Genomic DNA, 27,201 nt, shown 5'->3' on the forward strand with positions numbered 1-27,201 from the left:
CTGTGCTGTTGCTGGTCACTGGAGCAGTTTGATCCTCCTGAGCTGTGATGTGCCATACGTTTAGCTCGTAGTGGTGCGGGGTGATGCCATGTGAGAATGAGTTGGGCTCATGTGCCTGTCCTCTGCTCCGCTTACGGAGGTGGGGAATGTTAATGGCCAGATCCAGGCTTGTTCCTGCCCTGACCATCCTCTTGGCAGCTCTGTGCCCTGGGCAGGGGAGTAGGACACTCCCGGGGAGAACATCATGGCAGCAAGGACACCATCTATCTGTCTGTCCTGCCTTCAGCTCTAGTCATTCTGAAACTCTGCAGAGAGAGGAAAAGATGACAAAGACGGAAAAAAAAATAGGAAGCCAAGTTATTTATTGATATGGGGAGGGAAATTCCATTCTGGCCCCGCAATAGAAGCCATGATTCACGGCTTTTATACAATAGACGTTTGAGTGCCTGCAGATGCAAATCCCCTCGGATAGGCCAACATTTGAAATACCACTAGACATGTTTTTAGGCTCTCTCTGATACTGGGAATGTTGCCATCACTACAAGGCTGTAGCAGAAAACAAGATTTCAACTGTACTAGTGTCAGATGGTCACTGGGAAATGAGATAACTGGTCTAATTGTGTAAATTACTCCCTTACCAGGATTTGAATACGGAAGTTTCTTTGTCTTCTCCTTTACTGCATCACGCTTTTACTATACTCAGTCACTTGCTGACACTCGTGACACTCAGTCACACTGGTACTGTGTGGGATAGGGATGGAGCTGATAAGCCATCATTCTGTGGTGGGGGAGACCTTGGGTTTTTAGGAGGAGGCTGGGTGAGGTGCTGCCATGGCTGAGTCTCTCACCTGCTGCGCTCCAGACATGCATTTTTGGTAGCTTCAGCCTGGACGTGACACACTAAGCGATGATTGACCCAAAAGGAATTCCGTGTTTCTAAAGGGAAAGCCAAGCTTGGAAGCAAACAGGACTATTCCAGTGTGTGCTTGGCTGCACAGAGCTCTTTGCTTTCTAAGCTAAAATCGCAGGTGGCTTTCCTCACTTCCAGCCTCCACATCTTTATTGTGCTGTTACTATAGAAGAAGAGTAGCTTTCTGTATGCCAGAAAACAAAACAAAAATCAACAAAAAAGAATACCATTTAACACCATGAAATTACTTCTAAAAAAAACAACTTCAGGAAAGGAGCATGTTTTTCCATTCACTGTATTGATGTTGGAGTATGGTATAAATATATTTTATTATTCTAAAGCTTGGAATTATTACCTGACAGCTTAAAATGCTGATTTAATGCAGCCCTGCAGAGAAAAGTGGTGGTTCTGTCATTACTGAGATAGCCAATACACATCATAAAATTGATGCATGGCAGCCCTGAATAAGGAACTGCACATCGTTCATTATTACATCACTTTATATTAGGACTGCAGGGATCAATAAAAAGCCACAGGACTAAATGTTGCCAATTCCCCCCACAAAGTCTTTTGATTGACATTATTTGCTTGCAGGTGTGGCTAAAATGTTGCCAAAAAATGTTGCCCGCTTCTTCTGGTTTGGGGAAGGAACACTTTGCTCTGTTTTGTCATCTCCGTTGTGTTAATCACAGTATTCCCTGAGCCACCACGGTGTAAAACAGCAACGCAGGCGTGCAGAGCTGGAACATCCCCCGTCCTCCGGCTGCGGAGGGTCCTGATGGGGGCCCTCTCCTGTAGGGAGGCTGGAGAAGGACAGAATATGCATCTACAAAATGTTGGCCATCCTACCGCCTGCAGGTTAACAGGCTTTGCCCTATTTCCTCCTTTTTTAACCAGTCACAAGCCATGTTTTGAAAGGGAGACTGAAGGTCACATTCTTCTCAGTGCTGAACTAGGTGGTTGCTGAAGTCCTGATGCTGTGGCAGCCATTCACTGGTCACTAGCAAACTAGGACCTGCCCTCTGGGAAATGTCCACCAAGTCACTGCCTTGCCCTGATGAGCTGGGGAGCAGCCAGGGGCACAACACACTGTCACTCAGAACCAAACACAGAACCAGGGCTGCTGCCAGGAAAGGGGAAATATCTTTCCTCATCAGCTCCCGTGTGTCCAGTCCCTCTGAAGAGGTTTTCCACAACAAGCCTCCTCCTTCTCTCACCCCCCCAGGCTGCTGGCAGGGAGGAGGAGGCCAGCAGAATAGGTTGGTGGAACAGTAATTTCTCTCCTGATGCTGCCTCCCTCAACTTTTTGATGTCTCTCCTCTTCCAGCTCTTGGTGGCAAGCACACTGGGTCCAAACAAGGGGCTCAAGTGAGAGCACAGGCCTCTTTTTTATTGCTGAACTCAACTGTAGCTCTTCCCTTGTTTTGGTTTAAGCGAAATGCCTTTTGTTTTCCAGATGTGCAGTAACATCCAGCTGGGAGGAGTAAAATGTGTTTTATGGACTAAAGCGTGTTCATGACTAAACATTGTCTATACTACAGATACAAAAAGAGGCTGTTCACAATCCCAAAAGATCTGCTCCAAGTCAGAGACTTTGGGATGCATTTTCTATTGTCAGGTTATAAACTTGTGCAAGGCTTACAGTAGAAATGCTGATGCAGCCTTCATATGACAGACTTGAGGACTGTATAAAATAAAATAAATAAAAAGGCAATATCTGCAGGTTTGGGTGCGTCCCATTGTGTTGCTCCTACCCCATAGCAGCAGGTATGTGCTTCGCCTGGGTCACCACAGGAGAGGACAGGCTTCAAAGGCAACTTCCCATAGCTGCAGCAACATTTGCTGTGCCTCACAAATGAATGACAAACAGGTGGTGGTCTCAAAACTGATGGTCATTTTCTTTAGATTTGCTGAGTTTTATGGCTTGCTTGCAGATTGCTTCCATTTGGAAGGTGGAACCTCACTGTGCTCTGTGTGGCTGCACGGGGCCAACCCCAGACGCGCAGCAGTGTGCAGAGGTTGGCACAGTCACAGCCCGAGACGTCAGAGCAGCTGCCCTTCCAGAATATTGCCCTTTGAGTCCGTGAGGTTAGGGGAGATGTTGCCATCTTTAGCGTAATGGGGAGACCACTATATGATCTCCCTTCTCCACAGACCTGGCCGAGGAGAAGCAGCAGCACAGTATGTCTTTGCTCGGCTTCAATCCAGGCCGACTGCAGAAGCTCAGCTGCAGACAGACAGGAGGGACTTGCACATTTCTGATGGCAGGAATTGTGCTTGATGTTTCCAAGAGTAATTGCTAACACCTTTCCGTCTCTAATCAGATTGGTGCTCGGCTGCCTGTGTGTGCTATTGTTGTGGATGTTGAAACGAGCCATTAACAGCCCTCTTCTTGTGTTTCAGATGTGAGTGCTTGCCCGGTTACAGCGGAAAACACTGCGAAATAGATGATGATGACTGTGTGGGCCATAAATGTCGCCATGGAGCTGTCTGCGTCGATGCAGTCAATGGCTACACCTGCGTCTGTCCTCAGGGCTTCAGGTACGTGAGAGCCAGCTCCTCCTCCCGGCTTCTGTACATAGTGTTGGGGCACTTTTTTAATTGCTTTCATCCTCAGAGCTGATCAGCCTCTAGATATGGTACTGACCTGTCACTCCTATGAGAATGGATTGCTCACTGCTTCAAATCTTGTAGCCAAAGTAGGTCTTAACGAGTTAACTGAATACCGGGGTTTGACGATTCTTGCTTTGAAAACAGCAGTTTGCCTTTTATGCAGTGCTGTGTTAGTTTGTCTGCCTGGTAAAACACCAGGTAATGGACTCACATAAATTAAATAGAGATAAACTCTGCGTGCACGACAGTGAGCAAAGGATAATAAAATTACGCATGTGAACCCTGAGATCCGGCTGCAAGAGAACACGAGTCTGAAGATTTTGTGCCAGTGTCTCTGTGCCCGTGGGTGGATGGGCTCAGTACGATTTGGGCTGTAAATTTCCAGTCTCTGATTCTGACAGCTGCCAATATATCTGACTCCTGGAAATCTCACTGTCTGTCAGAGATAAGTGTGCTGCTCCAAATGGATTCACTAATCATTGCCTGAGGCTGGATACTGGCTTCCTTCCAGCCAAACCTTTTCGTGTTTGAAATACACACATGAGACAAAGGAGTACCTGAAAAGATCAGTCTTGACAAAGCAGAAATTGCATGAACACTTATAAATCATTTTCTCTACTTTGTATCTGCAACTGTTTTCATTCTTCTTGCTTTCATCCTTGCTGGTTTGGGGGGTTTTTTCCCCTCTCAACACACATTTTTATTGCAAAGCAGACAGGCTTTCCTGAATAGGCATTGATATATAACATGATGTCAGCCCGTGGTTTCACAGACTCAGGCTTGTTATTTACAGGATATCAGATATCCTCTGCATTTCAGATTCATACCCTTTTCTCCGTGTTTCATTCTCTGCTTCAATCCCTTTGATGGCCTTGGGGATCTTGCAAATTGGTGACTGACAAGGATAACAAGTGGCTGTCCCACAGTGGAATTGTAAATGCTCAATGTTATCTAATTGTTAGAGTTGAGAAATGGGATTGCAAAGCCATATCTGGAGTAACTCGAGCCTGTCGTCAGATGGTAACGACTAGGAGGCTTCTGCTGCAGGTCTCCTGATTTTTAAGGCACGTCAGTACTAGGTAGTGATGAATGTGAGGGGTTTTTCCGGGAAGGCAGTGTTTGGCAGAGATGTTTTGAGTTGTGACACAGTTGAGCGGAACAGCAGGGGTGGGTGGGAGACTGGCCTGGGTTCCTGTGTACCACAGCTCTACTGGCAGTTTGGGCAGTGCCCCAGGTTGGCTGATGTCACACCAGGGACTTCAAGAGCAGAACCTGGAACATCCCAGCCTGCTCCCCTGCTCAGATGGGAGTGTTTAATTCCACTAAAAGTCCTCCCGAGAGGAAACATCTTTTCACACAAAGCTCCAAAGCTCAGTTACTAGCTTAGACAGCACTTCAGAGCCCAAGGTAGACTTGGGCAAGCAAAGTAATCCTGCTGCCTGTCAAGAGCAGAGCCAGGATTAGCTTGAGGTCTTCTGTTCACTTTCTTTTTTTTTTGCGCTAGTCCATGCCACCTCCCTGAATTTCCTGTGCAAGATGCAAGGGAGCAAGGGTTTTTTAGGAGATAAACATTGCAGCGGGCACTAACAGGCTCCCTCTGCCAAGGCAGAGAGCAAGCTGAAGCCCCTTGTGTTGTCCAGGCAGAATAGTCCCTGATCTTGTTTGATACCTGGATTAAAATTCTGCTAACGGAACACGATCTGCTCATTATTCTTTCCATGACTCCAGCCTTTTGTAGTTTAAAGGCCTGCTGCGCCGAAGGGGGTACCGATTTCTTTTTTTCCCCCTCTTAAGATTGCGATTGCAAAGGCAGTGATTGACAGAGTTCAGCCTTCTGATGTTCAGGGTTATAGACTCCAGTGCTCACGGAGCGTGCCTCAGGCGCTGGGCTGCACGGCAAGGAGATAACTGCAAGTGTTTGAAGGCTGCAAGTGTTGACGAAAAGGAGAGAACACAAGGGATGGTCTGACAAAGGTAACTAGGAGACCTAAGATGATGATTAATAAAGTTTTTTGGCTAAGTATCAAGAATCATTTCCCAGCAGTGAGTGTGCAGAGTGACCTCCCAGTTATCTGGAGCTGACGCTGTTGTAATAAATGCACAGGCCTATAACCATTTTATGGTTGTCACTAGACTGTACGGCAGAGCCCCGTGGAGTCACACATTAATAAGGATGTTACAGCCTACATTCTTGCACGGTTGTACAAATGGCACTTGGGTAAATTCTCAACAATGTATGGCCTTGTATGCACAGTGCCACACCTCTGGTGACAGTCCCCAAAAGCCATAGCACCAACATGCACACACTCCCCATCGCCCAGCAGCCTTTTGCAATTGCATAACACACTTTCTTCCTGAAAAGTTTTCAGTGTTTTCTTCCCAAAATAACATTCGTTTACCCCCTGTAGATGAAAACATTTTTGAGGATTTGTGAACCCCATTGGATAAAACCCAACGTATCAAACCTTCCCTCCAGCAATCAGCCTCACAGTGGTGGTGTCCTGATAAATGTGGCTCTGGTGGTGAAGCAGCACATTAAGAGCCCTGAGCTTGATGGCAAGCACTGCTCCTCGTCGTGTCACTGTGTCAGAGTTCCCCACGGGGGCAGTTTGCTGCAAGAAACTCAGCGGTGATTATTGAAATAAATGAGATCGTACCAGCCAGAATGGACTTGGCCAAGCTATGCAAGTCGAGCCATGCTCCACATTCACTGCTGGGGAAATAAATAGTATTAACTATTTCTAAAAATATTTTTTAAAGACTATTTTAGCATAAAGAAGAAAAGGCCTTGACAGACGCTGTTGCTGATGTGATCTCTAGATGCTGGTAGCAGGACAGCTGCGTTTGTGAAGCCGCCCACTGAAGGGGTTTCACAGCAAGGAAGGGCTGTGCATGAGCTGGTTGGGAGCTCAGGAAATCTCTCAGAGCAGCACTGAGCACAGACACAGTGGCTTCTTGGAACATTTGCTTTCTGTTAGTGGAGGCTGCTGCGGGTCACATGGTTTTTTTATTATTATTTTTTTTTTAATTCCATGAAATTGGAATTATATACACTGACTTTCCTTCTGCTTGCTGGTTGTTGCTCACAGACAAAACAAAATGATTGGCATTGGGTAGAACAAAGCTAATGGGCAGGGTTAGCAGAGCTCCTTTCTGCCAGTCACCTCTGGAAAACAAATTACACCTGACATCAGCCAGGGGTGAGAGCCATCTCTGGGTCAACCCTAGTTTGATCCCATTGCCAGCCCTCCTGACGTGTTTGCCAGGCAGCAGCAGAGCCCTGCACTGGAGAGAGACCCCACGCTTAGTGACACCAGGCTCGGAACAGGAGAGTTCAGAGCAATGGGGACGTGGCTCATCAGCTCTGGCTGGGTCTGACTGCTGCGCTGATAGGCAGCTACTACAGTAACTACCTCAAATTGGGGAGAATTGCTTTCTCTGTATCTATCACCCCAGGAGGTTGTTGCTATTTTTTTATTATTACCTTGTTTTCTTGGAAAGGGGAATCTAAACCATCCCCGGCTGAGTGGTGCTATGCCCTCACCCTCCCCAGAAGCTGCAGCAAAGGGTCTCGCTTGGGAAGGGAGAGTGTCTTACTCTATAACTAATTCATAGTTTAGGTGTGTTCACAAAGAAATGTTCCCAAGAACAAATTTACTTTGAGAAACGTATCAGACTGAGCAAAGACAACCATTTCCCACAGGCCGTTACTCCCCCACACTGTACTGCCTGCCGTGCTCCCATTTCCACTGCTGCCCACTCTGCTGACCCTCTACATCTCCTCCAAATACTCCTTGGAGCAAAGTAAATGGGGTTATCGATTGCCAGCAGTACTGCCTGCCAGATTACACTTTTGAGATACGTTTGTCTAAACGAATAGATTGGCTTCTCCCTATGCACCATTATGCTCCTCTGGTTGAGGATTTTACCAGGGGCTGACAGGGAGTGGTTTGCTCCCTCCCAGCCAAACCCTTTGCTGATACATGAGCTGTGCCCCCTTCCAGCACTGAAGGGGGGCACCCGGGCAGCGAGGGGAGGTAAGGGGTCCCTGTTATCCGTGGGTCCCAGCCCTTAGAGCAGAGAGGTAGCCGTGGGACAGGCATGGGGAAGCTGGCTCTGAAACATCACTCTGTCCTTCTGTGGATAAACCAAGTTTAGGGCAATGCGATTAGTAAAGCGTTAAAATGCAATTTATCCTGCAAGGTCCCAAGAAGTGGTTCTGGTTGAGAAGGAACTGTCTGTGTGTGTGTGTACAGGAGCACAGCCAACCCTGCGGACACTGGGGCTGGAGCGGGACGGTCCCTGCAGGGCACACTCCCATGGGAGCAGTGGGAGCCCAGCACAGCACTGTGCTTTGGGCCTTGGAAACCCCCAGCAGAGTTTTTCACCCTCCTCGGGCTTATTCCTGTGGAACAGATTTCTGTTTGCCATACCCACATCACCATGTACAAGGCCAACATAGAGATCTGGGCAAAGTCAGGGGAGTGGTTAGGCTGTTCCATGCCGTATATCAGCTGTGGGGAAAGGAGAGCTTCTCAAGGTGCAAATCCCAAATGTTTGTGTCTTTCAAGGCATTCTTCAAGTTTGCCTTTCGTAAAAGCAGCAGTGTAAAACCCCGTGTCTCTTCTTCTCTCAGATATTCTAGAGGCAGAGCAGCTCCCTTGCTTTCGATGCAGTCCAGGATTTTGGCCATCCCTATTTTGTTGTGTATTTCTCTCTCTCTTTCGTGTTTCCCAGAGCAGAGTGGGGTGTGTCGGGAGAGCAGGGCAGGAGAGGTTTGGGCTCTCATTCCACACAGCGCTAAAGATAGAGCTGTGGTACTCTGCAAAATTTCACATGAGAAAATGTGAAAAGGAAAGCAGCCATCTCCATTCCCTTCTGGGACAGGGGCAGCAGGCTCTGGTCCCTGTGGCTGAGCAGGGCTCTTCTGGAGTATGTTGTGGCTGTTGTATTTGCTGTTCTTGCACATCTTGTATCAGTACTATTTACTGCAGGGTAACGGCTTGGGTTTCTATTCTCATTGTATCTAGGAAGGTTGCCTAGAAATTCACTGAGCTTCCGAGTCACACCTGCTTTGCTGGAGAGGAGTGAGGGTTTGGGCCTTTTTGGTTTTGCTTTATTTTGTAAGAATACTATTATACAAAGTGCTCCCCAAATGGCAGGAAATCCCTGGTGGGACATGAGGGATTTCAGTGTTCCAGAGCTGGGCTGATGGGTTATTCACTGCACCGACGGGTCTGCCCTAGTCCTCTCCTGGGCAGCCCCCGTGCCGACGGATGCAGTCAGGCAGAGAGCTGGTGCAGGAGCCCTCCCCGCAGCTATTCCCACGGCGTTCCCCGCAGCACAGCCCAGCACACGTCCCTACTCACCACCTGACGATTTTTCATCATTTTACTGTCTACACATTTTCAAGCAGTCATAAAACTCAGCGCAAAGAGTTTGTGTTCTCTCATCTCTGGGTTTGGGCAGTGGTTGTAATGTGAAATGTGGGTTATAGTTGCAGGGGCATGCCGTGTGCAGCCAGAGAGCGTGGCCTGGTCTCTTTGCAGTACCCATTGACTGCACAGGCCCAAGTGGGTGTACTGGGCAGAGATTTCTCATCTACTTTTTGCAGTTTAGTCTGACACATGACATCACTGTGAAAGATGACTGCAGCTTTTTGCACTTCCTCCCTTTTCCCTGCTCCTTTTACCCTGGTGTCGATGTGCCAGTGCAGCTTAGTCATCCCAGCAAGCAACCCGTGAAGCACGGAGCCACGCTGAGCCTGGGGGCTGAGCCATTGCTGCTCCTGGGAGATGTGGCCCACGACTCAGGGGTCAGAAGTTCCTACCCATGGGTTTTGCTCAGCCTCTCATATAGTGAAGACCAAACCACAGCACTTTCCTCCAGATCTGAACACGATTCCAGTTCACAAGTACTCGGATCTGGCATTTGGTTTTCCGCTGCCCCTGACTCTGAAAGAACTTCCTTTCCTTCACACTTTTCTGATTTTGACATTGTCAACCACCAACTCAGCTAAAAAAAAGTGGATGATCTTGATGCTGTTAGAAACAACCAATTCAGGGAAGCTGCCCATCAAATAGTGTGGTATCAGTGCATTGCTGCTGAGACATCTTAGCAGTTGCCTGTCTGTTGATGATACACTCTCTCATATACGGCAAAGCAAGTGAGGAGGCCATAAAAAACACTAAAAAATAGAGGATCTTCCTCTCCCTTACCAACAGCAAAGGTAGACTCAAGTCCCCAAGCCTAGGATGGGGCTTTTGGGCTGAGCAGTGGTGCATGTTTCTGGATGGCAGGGAGAGCAGGTGAGGAAATCTCAGGTTTGGGCTTAAATGGCTCTGAGTTTTTGCTGGGAAGGTCTGCATGGCACAGCGTGTGATGAAAGGTCTTTTAGACAAAGTGCTGTACCTTGCAGAGCGAAACGACCGGTGCAAAGTGCAGTAAAAGTTCCTTTCAGTATTTGAACTGGGTCGTTGAGAGGGAGGGTGGGGATTTCAGCGCAGCGCTGTGCTCTCCAGCTTTCACCAGCAAAGTGGGCACGTGGCAGGTGAATCCCAGCGCTGCTGTACCACAGCAGTAGTGTAACGTCAGCGTTTGAAAGTGTTCCCTTCCTTTAAAAAAAAATGGTGATAACTGAGGCTGCTGCTTCTTTCCTTTCCCTTCTCCAGTGGACTTTTCTGTGAAACTCCCCCGCCAATGGTTCTGCTCCAGACGAGCCCGTGTGATAACTACGAGTGCCAGAACGGGGCCCAGTGCATCGTGGCGCACCACGAGCCCGTCTGCCGCTGCCTGGCTGGCTTTGCTGGGCAGAAGTGCGAGAAGCTCATCACGGTCAACTTTGTTGGGAAGGATTCCTATGTGGAGCTGCCATCAGCCAAAATCCGCCCTCAGGCCAACATCTCCCTCCAGGTACGTCACGCAGAACAGTAGTTGCCAGCCCAGTGCTCTTCTGAGCAATCATGCGTATCTATGTGTATATTGGAGTTTTATTCTGAAGGAACAGGGTCTAATGGCCAAGATGCCAACTTGTGAGCCAGTTGTCTGCTCTAAAATTATCGAAATATTAAGGAGCAACTAAGGCGCCGCTTTGTGGACACATAACTCTGCCTCTAGAATCTCACCACTCTTATTACCAGATGGCAAAGCACCTGGAGATGATGCAGCAAACCTCCCTGGTGTCTTCCTGATCTACAGCATTGAGTTCCCTCCTGTAGAAATTAGTGCTTAGTGTTCGGAGACTTATTAAAAGAGGCTGCTCCAAATGGCCTTTCCAGACAGTGTTTTGCTTACTCTTTTACTGGGCACATTCAGTAGGTAAAAGGCCTGGGGTCGTGTTACAGCCCTGTTGTTACACCTAAATTTGGTTTGAGGTCTGATGTTCAGAAGGGAACGGAGATGTCAAAGGTGCCACGTCACTATGGTCATCCTTGAGGTATTTTGAATAATTAGTCCAGTATATTTAGGTGATTTGGATGTTATTTGCATTCACAGTCTAGTAGGTGTTAAACTGGTCTTTTTTTTCCTAATATCCCAGAATAAATGGGAATAATTTCTAACTTTATACATTTTTTAATAAAGAGATTTATGGAGCACATATAAGACATGAAACATCTCTTTCTTAGGCCACTGACTGTTTATCTGGACCATTTCTATGCTAGACTCACACTGCAAATGAAGCATAACATTTCAAAAGATGTGAGAAATCATCCCTGCATGTTTATTTTATTGCATTTACTTTCTCAATTTGGAGAGATTGTATTCCCCAGTTGGAAATCATATTCTAGGTTTACTTGGTGGAGTTTGGTTGTAATTAAAATACCAATGTCAAGACATGGGAAAAAAGGACCAAATTTCCACATTAGGAATGGATTTTTAAAGGGTGGTTCCTGCTAAGTTTATTTTAATGAAAAAATGCCGTAATTAATATTTATCTTTAATAGCTTGAGTATGCATTTCATGTGAAAATGAAGCTGATTCATGTATATTTGAAACTCTAGTTTTTCCTTCAAAGTTCTCATTTAATATCACAAAAGAGATTCTAAAATATGGCTCCTTAAAGGCTCCAAATACTATAGGTCAACTTCAAAGCTGAAGATCTGGACATCGGCTTCTTAAGTGTACAAATCAGGTTACCTCAGCCATAGCTTGCAGAATAAAACTGATTATTACAGAAGGCACATGCAGATGATGTTCTCACTTTTTGTTTCCCAGGCTGAATATTATTCTTGCATCCAGTAATTAATCACCAGTGAATTAAAATCAGAGTACAACATTGATTATTAAGAATGGATAGAGGAAATGTTATTAAAAAGTGCTCAAGAGAAAAAAAAATTAAGGGCAAAAGGATAGTATTTAAATAGATATAAAATGCTAACATATTTATAAATTTCATGTTTAGTTTTGGCATTTAACAGCCATTATATATAAAATAAGCAATACATCTCAGAAAATATGTACTGTGAAAATAACAGGCAGGTTGTATCCAAAAATCCCATTTTGTCCTTCTGTTCTATTGTAGTTTGTTTTTTTTTTCTTCTGTACTATAGGGATATTTGAGAGCTGGAGACCGGGAAAGTGGAGTCTTTGTTTTTTGATTCAGTGTTCAAGATTATTTTTTTCCCCTTGATGTACATCAGAGCTGGAGGGACGAGGGCTACTCTGTTCTTCCTGCCTCTCTGAATGTCCCATCTGAACTCAGCGTGAGCAGCTGATAACTGGGATTGAGTGAATAACTCCTGGTTATCCTCGATGTGGGGACAGGCTCCTTTTGCCTTCTTTGTGTTCACAAAAAGTCTGTGAACAGATCAGCGCCTGCTGAAATTTGTTTAAAAAAAAATGGTGATAACTGAGGCTGCTGCTTCTTTCCTTTCCCTTCTCCAGTGGACTTTTCTGTGAAACTCCCCCGCCAATGGTTCTGCTCCAGACGAGCCCGTGTGATAACTACGAGTGCCAGAACGGGGCCCAGTGCATCGTGGCGCACCACGAGCCCGTCTGCCGCTGCCTGGCTGGCTTTGCTGGGCAGAAGTGCGAGAAGCTCATCACGGTCAACTTTGTTGGGAAGGATTCCTATGTGGAGCTGCCATCAGCCAAAATCCGCCCTCAGGCCAACATCTCCCTCCAGGTACGTCACGCAGAACAGTAGTTGCCAGCCCAGTGCTCTTCTGAGCAATCATGCATATCTATGTGTATATTGGAGTTTTATTCTGAAGGAACAGGGTCTAATGGCCAAGATGCCAACTTGTGAGCCAGTTGTCTGCTCTAAAATTATCGAAATATTAAGGAGCAACTAAGGCGCCGCTTTGTGGACACATAACTCTGCCTCTAGAATCTCACCACTCTTATTACCAGATGGCAAAGCACCTGGAGATGATGCAGCAAACCTCCCTGGTGTCTTCCTGATCTACAGCATTGAGTTCCCTCCTGTAGAAATTAGTGCTTAGTGTTCGGAGACTTATTAAAAGAGGCTGCTCCAAATGGCCTTTCCAGACAGTGTTTTGCTTACTCTTTTACTGGGCACATTCAGTAGGTAAAAGGCCTGGGGTTGTGTTACAGCCCTGTTGTTACACCTAAATTTGGTTTGAGGTCTGATGTTCAGAAGGGAACGGAGATGTCAAAGGTGCCACGTCACTATGGTCATCCTTGAGGTATTTTGAATAATTAGTCCAGTATATTTAGGTGATTTGGATGTTATTTGCATTCACAGTCTAGTAGGTGTTAAACTGGTCTTTTTTTTCCTAATATCCCAGAATAAATGGGAATAATTTCTAACTTTATACATTTTTTAATAAAGAGATTTATGGAGCACATATAAGACATGAAACATCTCTTTCTTAGGCCACTGACTGTTTATCTGGACCATTTCTATGCTAGACTCACACTGCAAATGAAGCATAACATTTCAAAAGATGTGAGAAATCATCCCTGCATGTTTATTTTATTGCATTTACTTTCTCAATTTGGAGAGATTGTATTCCCCAGTTGGAAATCATATTCTAGGTTTACTTGGTGGAGTTTGGTTGTAATTAAAATACCAATGTCAAGACATGGGAAAAAAGGACCAAATTTCCACATTAGGAATGGATTTTTAAAGGGTGGTTCCTGCTAAGTTTATTTTAATGAAAAAATGCCGTAATTAATATTTATCTTTAATAGCTTGAGTATGCATTTCATGTGAAAATGAAGCTGATTCATGTATATTTGAAACTCTAGTTTTTCCTTCAAAGTTCTCATTTAATATCACAAAAGAGATTCTAAAATATGGCTCCTTAAAGGCTCCAAATACTATAGGTCAACTTCAAAGCTGAAGATCTGGACATCGGCTTCTTAAGTGTACAAATCAGGTTACCTCAGCCATAGCTTGCAGAATAAAACTGATTATTACAGAAGGCACATGCAGATGATGTTCTCACTTTTTGTTTCCCAGGCTGAATATTATTCTTGCATCCAGTAATTAATCACCAGTGAATTAAAATCAGAGTACAACATTGATTATTAAGAATGGATAGAGGAAATGTTATTAAAAAGTGCTCAAGAGAAAAAAAAATTAAGGGCAAAAGGATAGTATTTAAATAGATATAAAATGCTAACATATTTATAAATTTCATGTTTAGTTTTGGCATTTAACAGCCATTATATATAAAATAAGCAATACATCTCAGAAAATATGTACTGTGAAAATAACAGGCAGGTTGTATCCAAAAATCCCATTTTGTCCTTCTGTTCTATTGTAGTTTGTTTTTTTTTTCTTCTGTACTATAGGGATATTTGAGAGCTGGAGACTGGGAAAGTGGAGTCTTTGTTTTTTGATTCAGTGTTCAAGATTATTTTTTTCCCCTTGATGTACATCAGAGCTGGAGGGACGAGGGCTACTCTGTTCTTCCTGCCTCTCTGAATGTCCCATCTGAACTCAGCGTGAGCAGCTGATAACTGGGATTGAGTGAATAACTCCTGGTTATCCTCGATGTGGGGACAGGCTCCTTTTGCCTTCTTTGTGTTCACAAAAAGTCTGTGAACAGATCAGCGCCTGCTGAAATTTGTTTGTAATTGTGACACGCTCCTTCTAATGCCAGAGTTGATTTTCTAAAACTCCACTTCAAGCTGGGGTAGTAGCTGAGAAATAAATTCATGTGTCGCCAAAAATACAGCAACAGTCTATTGACAGGGTGCAAATAAATCGCAGCTTCCACCTCCTGCCAAACTAGTTCTGGTTTGAAACAAGGGAGCTATCCCTTACTGGGAGGCTGACCTTCTTTGTGTATGAGCCCACCTGATGTCACCAAGACCTTTTTGGGGCTCACAGCTCTTTCTCTCATCATTGCTCATCTATATGATTTAATAAATCATATTTAAATTGCATATGTGATTTTGGGTATGATTCTTAATAGGTTTATTTCTTTTTTAATCATTCTCAAGCAAGTTTACGTGGTTATTAATGGTTCACAGGTAGCAACGGACAAGGACAATGGCATCTTATTATACAAAGGAGACAATGACCCTTTGGCTCTGGAGCTGTACCAGGGACACGTGCGGCTCATCTACGACACGCTGAATTCCCCACCTACCACAGTGTACAGGTAAATAGCTGAGCTTTACCCAACAGTTGATTGCCAAAAAAAGATGGAAAGGTAGGATTTTTCCAAGAAATATGCATGGGAGAAGGATCTTTTATTTTACTTCATTGTATCTCTTTTATGTGTGTAATTAGATAAGAAAATCTGAATGAAGATTTAGCTGTATGGTTAAAAATTGGCATTTACTGGCAATACTGGTGACGCTGTGTTCTACTGTGGTTGCAGAAAAAGACCAGTAGTTGTGTTTTCTCACCTTCTGTAAAGATTCAAGTTATGGTGGGTGTTCTCCTTGAAATAGTTCCAAATAATCAGTTCCTTTGATGTTGATATTTAGCATTAATTTACTGTACCAAGACGTAACAGGGACTGTGCAACTGCAGGATTAGACTGTGTCAAATAGGGCCGAGTTCCTCTACAGGGTGAATGTTTTTAGAAGAACTTTTGCCTATATTGATAGTAACTATACAAACTATGAATAACCACAAATTACAGAGGTAAACTGTAGGGCAATTTGACCTTCAGACACTTAGCTTTTGGGGATACCCAACCCTCAACTTTCATTCATTAGTCACAAAAAAGAAAAGCAAGTGTAAAAGTGAACCCCATGCACAGAGGCGTTTCCCTAGGGAAGAGAGCTGTGCTGCTCGTGTCTTCCACTGCTCCTTTAGCACCCCTCTGCCCGCCTTAACTCCCTTCTGATGATTTCTGAGCCCTGTTGCTGCAGTTTTTTCTCTCTAAGCATGGAATTGTGACCACATGGAGCCCTTTCGGGTTCAGAGCAGTTTAATGGAAACATGTGGAAGAGCTGGATTTCCCTGCCCACCTCACTCTTGAAGGAAGAGCATCCCATCCGAGCAGGAGAAGGGATGCCACCAAGTATCACTAGCCAGGACGGGCCTTGCACTTTTTCTGGAAAGTTTTCTCAGCACTTGATAAGAGTCTTCCAGGAGCATGGTAGCTGTGCAGAGCTTTCTTGAAGGGGAATGATGACTTGTTTAAGAAAATGAAAAAATTCCTTCTGTATAAAAACATATTGGGTAACACCAATGCAGGGGTGTCACCAGGAAGAGCAATGACATGTACACTGTAGGAATGAAGAAAGGAGGTGGTTAGTGATTTTCACTGGCTGGGTAGGTGTGAAATATTTCTCTCTGTGTGGCTTCTAATCCTAATTGATTTCATGTTAGAGCCAGGCTGAAGTTGTTAAACAGTTTTACGCCGCTAATTAGAACATAGGGAAAAGCTCATTATGTGTGGGCAGCGCAGGGGGGTGAGGGATCGGTGTGGATGCTTGCGCTCTGTTGTCAAGGGCAGAGCGTTGTGGTGACAAGAGCTGTTGCCACCATCACAACAACAATTTATGGATCTGCTGCCTTCTGGCAAATTTGCCAGAGATGGCAGGCGGCGGCGTCCTCATTATTCCTGCGCCCTTCATATTGATCAAGGAGGAGGTCTCCATTCAGACTGACACCTCATTACCATAAGATTAATGCCCTGTTCACTACATTTTGTTCTGTGTGATCTGTTGAGATGGGAAAGAAGCTGCTTAATACGGTGCCCTTTCTGAAATGTCACTCTAATCTTTTATTAGTTTAAGGAGTGGAGCAAAATGGGATTAGCATGGAGCTTGATGGGAAAAGATTAGGTTGATTGAGAAAAACTGCAGCTAAAGAATGTCAAAAAGGGCCTCTAAATAGCTTAAAAGACTTGTTTTCCTTAAGGGCTGAGGAAGGGGGAGGAAACCGGCTTCTCTCCTTACAGTCATAGGATTTGAGGGTAGAAGGTGTGAGTGGATCTGGTTTGACCTCCCTATAGATCCTGTTTGACTTTTAGCTAAGGCGTGAGCTCTGTCTGGCTAAGACATGGCTTCCAGCTTGGCACAGAGTTTTGACAGGAAAACACCAAATAATGGGAAATCCCGCTTTTCCTGTAGTAGCTTGGACCGTGGTCAATCATTTCCATTATCCAGGCATTGGCCATGATTTCTAAGTTGTGTCGCTAATACCTTCTTGATGTTTTAGAGACTTTCTCCAGGGACATTAAAGTCCTTTAATACCTGGACTGGCTCCCATGAGTTTATCTGTACTGTTAATTGCATTGTCTCCTAATTTACATTTTGATGGCATGAACAGCTGATTCAGTGTCATGCATTTTACCTAAACCTTAAGAATTTGGTAAACTCTTTTCTGCAACTTCTACATTTTTTCATTTTTCACCAAAAAGAAGGTTACTAGGAGAACCTGTAACAGTCAAAACTTAGCCACCCCACTGGTAAAACAGTTTGCTTTCTCTGTTCCTACTCCTTGCTGTCTTGTTTAGATGCCTCATTTAAATCTCAATCTCAGGAAAAGTGGACTGTTTGCCTTTGAGAAGCTCTGTTGAGAGACTATTAGATTAATTTTCACGGGCAATTTCAGGCACTGCTGTCCTCCAAAGGGGTCCACTTCTCGGAAGAGATGAGCAGTGCTCTGGCTCTTGTTTTCCCTCACAAGAGTCTGCCAAAAGAGGAGGAGGCCTTAAAATGCTGCCTGGTGGAAACTGTGCCAGCTACAGCTGCAGGAAATCTATAATTGACCTGGTCCTGTGTTGTAAGGGAGATGTTTTACTGGCTATTTCAGGTACTCCCATGATGGGATGTGGGAAGTCATTGGCAAGCCACATCTTCTGTAATTCTTCAGAAGTCTCCTTGATAAGATTTATTAGTAGTACTTAAAAACAGGAAAATTAGCAAAGCACTTGGCTAATACAGGTAATATTCTGTAGGGATAAGATAAAACCTGCTGTCAGACAGGTTTGTAAGCCAGCAGTGAGTAAGGTGTACTCGGTGGCAGTTTTGGGTAGGATTTAGCCAAAGGGTGCTGGAAGGGTGACGCACGCGATGTGTAACATTGCAAAACTCTCCCCCAGCCCCTTAGCGTGCAGCCAGGGGGAAGGCTGGAGCTAGACCAGTGCTCTGACCTGACTGGTGGGGTGTCTTCTGCCACAGCTTGGCTCTGCAAAACTGTCCTAGGATTTCATTAGAGCTGCGGTACAAAGTGGAAAAGCCCAAGATGAAGTCGCTGTACACTCAGATTTGCTTTACATGATTCACTCCTGTGGTCCGTTTGGAGAGAAAGGTTAAAGTTGACATTGGACTTCTCTTTCCTTCCAGTCAGATAAAGGTCAGCAAATGCCCGATGGGAACAACTACCTAAAATACATTGTCATTTATCATCAGGTTAGAAAAAAATACAAGTTAAGGCATGAATATGCAATGAGTGAATTCGCCCTTTGGAAAGAAAAGCTGACTGTCTGTTACTGGAACTCCTTGCTGTCGGCTGCAGGATAACGGCTTCCTGGGCATCATAGTAAACTTCTTCTAGAAGATCCATTTTTGAAGGAGGATTCCTATTTGTTTTTTTCTTTTATTCTATTTAATTATTCTATAGATGCACAAACGAGAATGGAAATCTCTTTTTGAGTGCTTTATTAACCTCCTGGTTTCTGCAGTGGTGAGAGTTACTCTTCCATGCCATAAGAGTACTTAGCACTGAGCCAACAGTGAGTTCTTGAAATAAGAACTTGTCTTATCTTGAAAAAAAATAATCTGCCTTAATTTAAAGATACCACCTGATGAGGAACGTGCTGCTTTTATTTACCACCATGCTCCAATTGTTATTAACAAATAACATGTAATAACATGAATTAACAAATAGCATGTAATTCTGTACTTTCAGCATTCAGCCATTGATCCTGGTATCTGTTTAACTGTATTCTACAGGGATGGCTTCCTATTTTCAGTATTTTTTCTTATGTCTTTTCCTTGAACCAGAGATGAGACCTTACTGATAATTTTTGCTCTGATGGCTTTTATGCTACTACACAGTCATATTCATTTGGATGCTAAATTAATCCTTCCTAATAGAAATGGAAAATAGAAGTTTGACACAAACTTCTGATGTAATTCCCTCCAGAGTTCCCAGATTGCCATGTTGCATACAGACTGTCATATCTGGGAAAGAGCAAGATGCAGACATCATTGGTGTAAAATCGTATGTTTTCATGCAGGCTTCCTGGCAGCAGAGAAAAAGGAGGCAGTTAGGAAAACATAGGAATTAATTGTGTTTGTCTTTCTGCAGGGCCTACACTCAAATTGCATTACTATTCCTTTTAAAAGTATCCTCGCATAATCTGTTTTCAAAAATGCTGCATCGTTAAATATATTTTTAATAGATTGTATCATGCAGGTCTTTTGGTCTGGCTGATTCTTACGTAGCGTAGATGGATGTTCTTGTGGTTACAGCAGCATCTGCAAACTCCCTGTTTCATTCCAGGTTGCTCAGCCTCTGCCCGTGGAGGCTGGAGCCCGGGGAGCAGCCCGTGTGGCCACCAGCACTTGTCCCACAGAAAAGGGCACTGGTTTTAAACTGAAACACAGGAGATTTAGGCTAGATATAAGGAAGAAATTTTTTGCATTGAGGGCGGTGAAGTTCTGGAACAGATTGCCCAAAGACACGGTAGATGCCCCGTGCCTGGAAATATTCAAGGTCAGGTTGGACAGGGCTCTGAGCAACCTGATCTGGTTGGAGATGTCCCTGCCTGGTACAGGAGGGTTGGACTAGATGGCCTTTAAAGGTCTCTTCCTAAACTATTCAATGTCACTAAACTATTCATGCCACTCCAAAGAACTAAACTTGGTAGTACTCTTGGTCCTCTACTCAGATTTCATAGACTTCTCCACATTTCTGGTGCTGAGGTTGAACAGCTGCTTTGGTGACGGAAGAGCTTCCACACTTTTCAAAGATACGGAAGGTGTAATCACCTTTCTGTAGCTGCAATTGCTTATCTGAAAAAAGCCTGGGAGGCTTCACCATTCATTAACTGCCTTCTAGGGAGGAATTGCTGGAGGAGTGAAAGCATTACATATTCTTATCATCATTATTAGAGCTTGTCAAACCCAGTTTTTACCAAAAGTTTCTTTGCAGAGCTCACTGCATGATGGGTCCTTTTCTGCCTAACACCTTCATGGTGTGCAGCCTGTGCTGTGCCCGTCCCTGGTAGGATTCCTGTTCGATACTTCTGGATGGTCTCTAAATAGACTGTTTTTCAGAGATTTTGTGAGATATCACTGAGCTCTTAATAATTCTGTATATTTGCAATCCATTTTATTCTCTCTGTCACACACACTTATTTTTTCAGGTACTCCTTAGGGCTTTTGAGTGAAATATAATGAAAGAAACCAGTATTAATCTCTGACCTGCACAGTAGAAGTTGTAAAATTTGAATGTACTTATACATCTTGCATGAGCCAAGGCAAAGGACAGATGAATTATTTTTTGCCTTTATAAAGGGCTTTGGCATATTTGAATGGGACAAAAAGGACATGTGAGCTCTTGTCAAACTACAAACATCACACTTCCCAAGTTTTTCTTGGATTTTTGTGTAGTAGGACAGTGAAAATGTAAGGCCAGGACCTTAAATGTCATCTTACTTTTATCACTAGGTTCAGAATCAAATATTTGTTTTCATGAAATTCAGAAACTTTCTTCTGCTGAAAGGAAGCTTAAGAAGGGTAAAGTTTTGTCCTTCAGGCTGCCTGAGGACTTAGCAGACAAAATCTTGTTAAGCAGAATTAATTTTTTTTCTTTGTAAATCTCTTCAGTATCTCTTGGAAGAATGACAGTTTCTCCTCTCTCTTCTCTCCTCATCTCCACCCAGCTCATTCTCCTCCGTGCAGTAGCTGAGTAGCTAGGAACACTGTGCCACAAACCCACAGCTTTATTTCCAACCTTACACATATGTGTAGGGTGTGTCAGTGAGATGTTTTATCAGAAGGCAAAACCTTTCACAAAGCAAGTCCATGTGTCTGTGTACCAGGTACAGGAAGTTAGGAACAGGTCACCTAGAGCCACTTGCCTTGTGGTGGTGAAGAAACAGAAGTTACATCCTCTGAGTCCAAGGTGACCTTCTTCAAGGCCCAAAATCTGGGGCTATCAGTCTAGGTTGCCCTCAGATGTCCCCTGCCAATAGAGGCTGGGCTGCCCCAGAACACACAGGTTCTGGCAACCTCCACGAGCTGCTGGCTTGCCCAAAGACCTGTGGTTGAGGCAGGGGCACGCTTGGCTTTGTCTTCCCCTCAGCACTCAACATTGGAAACCACTCAACTTTGGAAAATTTATTCCACAGTCCAAAAAGGCACTAAAATAAGTACCTGCTCCTCAACCCCAAAGGGTTTCATGCCCTTTTAACCAACTCTTTGAATTAACTTGTGTTATCACCACTTGAAGTCAAAGCAGAGATATTATTTGTTTGCTTTTGTTCAGGAATGTGGCCAACTACACCATCACTGTCACCTTTAACGCTGTTTTTTAAAAAAATCAGAATAGTGCTGCAGACCCAAATCAACTTCAAATAGGTGGCAGGAGACAGTCCTGTCCTCCCAAATCCCTTTTGAAGCAGACTCTGCTGGCTTTCATGCATGGACAACATATAAGCAAATTGTCAGTACTCTGTGTATTTTGTTAAGCAAATTGATTTGATGTTGTTTTCTAAACAGACACCCGTGAGCTGGCTGTACCTTGTAACTTTAGTCACTGCATCCCTGTCCTCTGCTCAGCTCCACCTGCACCTCCCAGCAGCTCCCCCAGGAGGGAAGCCAGAGCAGATATGCTGTGTCCATCACCACTGGTTGCTTTGCTGATCAGCAGCCTTTCAGGAAGAGCTATGCAAAACAGAGGACTGCAGCACACACATATTATATTATATGGAAATATTATAAGGCTGTTTTCTTTCAGCAGAGAATAATAATAAAAATGTGACGAAGTCAGCAAGATGCCAGTATTAACCCCAAGAAGAAATGAGAGGTGATGAGAAAGGGATAGTTCACAACTAAACAAAAGTGATGGGAGGAGAACACACCCAGGATTAATCAATACGTTAAAATGCCCTGAGTTCAGCCTCTAGTTGGCCTTTAACTTCACAGCTTCTGGCCCCATCAGCTCCTCTCTCTCCTGACTGTATTAGACACTTCAGAGGATTGTGCCTGAAGATGGAAAGCAAATCCTTCACAGTTATGACATTTTACTTTGCAGTGGAGAGTGTTGACCATTCAAAAGTATTTTCAGAGCATCAAGAAGGAAGATGTTTGCTCTTGGAAACTTGGTGAGGTCTATGAGCTAAGAAGCTCAGTGCCTTGCAAGCACTTGCTGGTTTTCATGGTTTTGGGTTTATGTAAAAATGAACGGTGAAGCCAAAAGTTGTTCTCTACAGTGATTTGACTATAACTAAAAATAATACAGCTCTATCATCAAAAGAAAATTGCTGCTGAAAATGCAGAAACCCACATTATAAATGAAGGTTTTCCCCTGTTTGTTAAAGTCAGTAGCTGGGTTGAGTTTTAGCCAGGTCAGTTCAAGCCTTGAAACTGCCCAGCCAAACCAAAAGTAATTGTGAAACAAGAACTATTTCTTCCACCCCAGCAGATAACCTGATCCAGTCATTAGTCAGTCTGTAACATGTTTCTTCTAGTGAGAGCATCAGTAAAACCATGACAGTGGTCCTGGCAACTCCTGAGCCCTCATCAATTAGTGCCAATGTTCATTAGCTCACCTTCTGAGCAGTGAGTTTGGTTTCTACGTGTTGGAAACAAACTCTTGTGCTGAACTCTGTTTCCAGTGAGTAACTAGGAGAAAGGTATTTTAAAAGGCATTTTCTTGCTATATATAGCACAGGTCATTAGTCCAGTATTACATTGCCAAAGTTGGTTAATACTGATTACATCAGAGGAAGGTTGAAGTATTCTCATAACAGACAATGATGGAATAAACCTAATCATAGTCAAAATGACTTTATAAACTTCCTATGCACTAATGACTGGCTCATGTCTTGAATCGTGAGGTTTTTGCCTTGCAACAGAATGTAGCAAGCTAATATAACATGTTTATTTTTTTTGCCTGTAAATTTCTTGTAAACATGATGACTAACAGAAAGTTTAGATGTGTACCATGTGCGATAGATTTATATCCCGTTTATACCGAGCGCCAGGCTCTGGATTCAATCGCTCCGGTCTCTGTTGGAAGAAGCACACGCAGCACTGGTGCTGGGGGTGATGGCAGAGGTACAGCATCATTCTGTGCACAGTTATTGCACTGCTTCTTCCCAGTATAGAAGCGTGACCCGCAGCTCGGCGTTGGCCAGCACGCCCAGTGCTGCTGGAACAGGTGGGTATGGCAGCGTACGCTGCTTGTCAAAGAGCAGTGCCTTTTGTTTATTTTCGTGGAAGCAGAGGTATCCAACTGCAGGTATGTTGCCACAGATGAGGTGGAAACAATTTCATTTCCTGACCACGTATCAGGTTTCTAAATAGACACAGCTTGCTTTTTTTTTTTTCCTTGGGGCTTAGCCTCCAATTTCAGCTAAAACACATCATTCTGTCTGTCATTCTAATTGGAAGCACTTTTAATGGTATTCTGTAGTGGCCCTGGTCCCTGCTGCTAAATGGCAGACCATCATATTTTCCAGAGCTGAAAAAGGGGTAGATGGTGCAAAGTATTGCCCCTGATGAAATGACTTTGCAAAGACACCTGATGGGTTTCCTCATCAGAACCCGAGCTTTGATCTCCAGTTGAATAGCAGAGCTGGTTTCAATCGTGTTTGATACCGGCACTGAAACACAAGCCCAAGCATCCTGGTTTGTTCCGTGTCCTGGTGGGGCAGGGTCTGTGCTGGTGCACATCCTGGTGTGTGCCACACAACCAACCATGCATGTCCAGTGCCACCTCCTCACTGGGGAGGCTGTGGCACGCGGTGCTGTCACGGGCACTGCTGCTGTGCCGGGGCCTGCCTTCCCCTGTGCTGTTTGCAGTGCCATTTTTTTTAAGGATAACTGATTTAACGAGTCCCGGTAGCATTGCAGAATCTATATGGGATTATTTTTACACTCTGCATTTACTGGGTTTGTTATTTTATATGAGGCATGTTACAGTAAAGAGATGCAGTAGCTCGTAGCACGGCGATACGCTGTGTGCCGTGATGTGCAACCTTGTCCTGGTGGAGTAAGATGGGGAGGCAGCAACAGCGTGATCTGTCGTGCCGGAGAGGCCTCACACTTGAAGAGCTGTTTTTGCTGCCATTACACTTGCATTTAACAACTTCTCAGTTAGCAGAACGTAGTGCTCAGCTCTGCAGAGACATGGTGATGCTGGAGGAGACCGGTGCAGGCTTCAGCTCCCCAGTGGTGGGGCTGGAGGGAGGTCTCAGACCTTTTGCCCAGGTCAGGGATGCTGTGAGAATTCCCTGCAAACAAGGACTGCTTACCCCGGCGATGAATCTGACCCTTTTATGAATAATCTAGGGAAAAGGGTCAAGATTGTGTTAATTGCATCTTGCAGGGTTATAAAAAAGGTCCTTGCTTTTCCCTTAGCAGGTCTGTAATACAATAACTCTAGCTGTTGGCAGGGGTGCTGCAGGAACTGAATTATGACTGGAAATTAGATATGCATAGCCTGGCCAAACGATCATTAAGGGAGATACGGTAATCAGCTGCCAGTGTTTAAGGGCTGTAAACACCAAGAAGAGAAAGATGGTTTATTTGGGTGGTCTACAGAGTTGTAAGTAGGAGAAAAGGTATAAAACAAAGCAAATGAAAATGGAGGTATCAAGGAAAAAAAATCTTAATGTCGAGTGCTCTCAGCCCAGGAGACCTAACGCTCAAGTCATGTAAAACGGGACTGAACATAACAAAAGAGAGTATATTTTAAGCTGAAAGTGAACTTGAATGCTTTAATATATCTCTTTCACCTCTTATTTCCCTAGCCTTGTGTTTCATTAGCATTTTTCATACTTTTTTCTCAACATGTGGTTTTTATTTGGCTTCTGAAGATGACAGCACTTGAAGAGATGTGTTATTGTAGAGGTAGCACAAACACTACTCCAATTATGATTTTTGCCTTTGTTGCCATGGAGAAGTTTAAATCTATTTTAGGTGAAGGACTGATTATAACTGGAACTAAGGGCCGGAGGTAACTGTAGCTTGGAAAGGTGAAATGATACCTGAAGTCAGCCTGGTACGGTACGAGTTTCACAGCTCCCAGATTGCCAACCTCTCAGTGCGGTTCCCCGCAGCTCTCACCTTGTGTTTCTTGACTTTGATACCTCCCCTCTGGTGCCCGCTCTGCCCACGTGCTGTGAACTCCTTGGGCTCTTTTGGACACGTATTTCTGGTTAGTCCCTTCTACTTCCAATGTTTTCAAAGATTATCCAAGTTCAGTGTTCCCCATGGCCTTCACTCCCCAGTCACTTACTATCCTTGTGTTTGCTTTGTTCTGCGCTTCAAATGAGGCATGTCCCCATTAAGACAGAGGTCAGGAAAATCTGGAGACTGTAGCTAATGAATTGATGTCCTCATTTGCATAATTGATGGTTATACATTTCCTCAGTGACATGGTTTGCTGTGATACTTAAAGCTATTTTTGTTTTTGACTTCTCTGCCCTGCTGTTCTCTGCTCTCTACATTGAAGGTACAGTACCTGTCAGTGAAAAAAATAACCCCAAAGCCCAAATTTTACAAGTTCAAATTGAATGCTTTAATCCTTTAATGCATTTCTGTTCACTGGCTTATTTACAGTGGCTCGGCTCTAAATCTTTCATGGGTATTAGAGCAAGGGGAGTCAGTGTTTATCACGTGGGTGTGCTTGGGGCTGGAGTAGAGGGGAAAGAAAATATAGGAGGGAGAAGAGAAATAGATCAAAAATGAGAGTGGAAATCAGTTATTTTGTATATTCCTTGGGGTTTTATATTTAATACACATCTCTTTCCCTTCATTTCTTTGTGTTCTGGAGTCTCAGCCCTTGGCAGAGGTGTGCAGTGCCCTGTGCAATGGGCTCATCTTGCTGGAATTGCTCTGACAGAGTTCCCTGTGATATGAAATTTTAATGACTCTTCTATAGGACTCTCCATTCCCTGTGAGGGCAGCTCCGAGCTCTGTACCTGGGCACAGAAGGAACGGAAGGTGCTGGACCCAGGGCCTTCTCATGAGCTGTAGAAGCTGGGCTCTTCCCATATGCCTAGTATTTTCCTGGTTTGGTTTTGGGGTGGGTTCTTTGGCCAAATCTGATCAAATGCCATGGCCAGCTCTTGGTGAGAGTAATGAAAGGTCAGGATAACCTTGATGAAAGCACTGTAATGGATTGTGCAAGAGGCGTAACCTGTGCTGTGAGAAGATGAGTGTAATGGAGAACAGAAAGGTGAGGGGTGCTGCTGGGGAGCAGCATGTGTGTCCCCTTTGCTGGACAGGCAGGGCACCAGAAACGGGTACACTTGGAAGGGAACTGAACTGGTTTCTCAGCATGAAGTTTGTTACAAGACTCACTTGGAGGTCTTGTAGGGACTGCGAGTGTCAGTGCAGTGTCTGATGAGATGGGACCTCATGTCCTTATTGCCCTTATTGCAATACCAGAAGAAATTTCTGAGTCCTGAAGAACATTTTAGTTTTATATAAAACTGATTTTGTGGTTCCTTTTACTGCTTACTTTTTAGCAAGTTTAATTATTAAATTCTTGAAAATCCTTACCTACGCTTCAAATGTTTACACTTCAAACGTAATTCCATTTTTCAACAAGAATATATTGTAAACTCTGTAATGTCTAATGGTGGTGGCCCAGAACATTGCAGTTGGAAGTTGGCTAAAAATTCCTGTCTTTTTTAATCGTTTGGAAAAAATCTCCAAAGCCAGGAGTTGGTTTGTTAGTGCCCCCAAGGAAAGCATTTGGCTCAACTCTAGCAGCCCTTGGGCTTCTCCCTGCATTTCCTTTCCCCTCTCCCGTGCTTTGCTCAGACATATTATTTTGATTTAACCATCAAGCATGAAAACCTTTCCAAAAGGGAAGGCGCTGGGTCACGTCAAGTGGGCTGTCAGGTGTGCGGCACGGCGAGCTCTGGTTCAGCGCACAGATTGGGAGCAGGAGCCAAGACAAACCGGCCGCTCCGCCCGCGGTGCTGCGCGGGGCTCGGCGGGGAGCGGAGCCGTACGGACCCCCCCCATCCCGGCTGCGGGCACCGGCCCCTCCGCGATGCTCCAGCGCCCTCTGCTGCCCGAGCGCCGCCTCTGCCGCGGGGCGCCGCCGCCGC

The 27,201-nt window shown here is 44.5% G+C and overlaps 1 protein-coding gene across 1 annotated transcript in view; it reads left to right on the forward strand.

Moving 5' to 3' along the window:
• The window catches only part of LOC106891544 (slit homolog 3 protein-like), a 554,801-nt gene that overhangs the window by 513,793 nt on the left and 13,807 nt on the right, over nucleotides 1-27,201 (forward strand). The window contains exons 30-32 of the mRNA XM_014948178.1: nucleotides 3,314-3,451; nucleotides 10,195-10,435; nucleotides 14,969-15,099. Coding sequence (XP_014803664.1) covers nucleotides 3,314-3,451; nucleotides 10,195-10,435; nucleotides 14,969-15,099 — 510 coding nt within the window. The remainder of the gene's footprint in view (nucleotides 1-3,313; nucleotides 3,452-10,194; nucleotides 10,436-14,968; nucleotides 15,100-27,201) is intronic.

The sequence above is a fragment of the Calidris pugnax genome, unplaced genomic scaffold (genome assembly GCF_001431845.1).
Source record: "Calidris pugnax isolate Ruff unplaced genomic scaffold, ASM143184v1 scaffold27, whole genome shotgun sequence".
Lineage (NCBI taxonomy): Eukaryota > Metazoa > Chordata > Aves > Charadriiformes > Scolopacidae > Calidris > Calidris pugnax.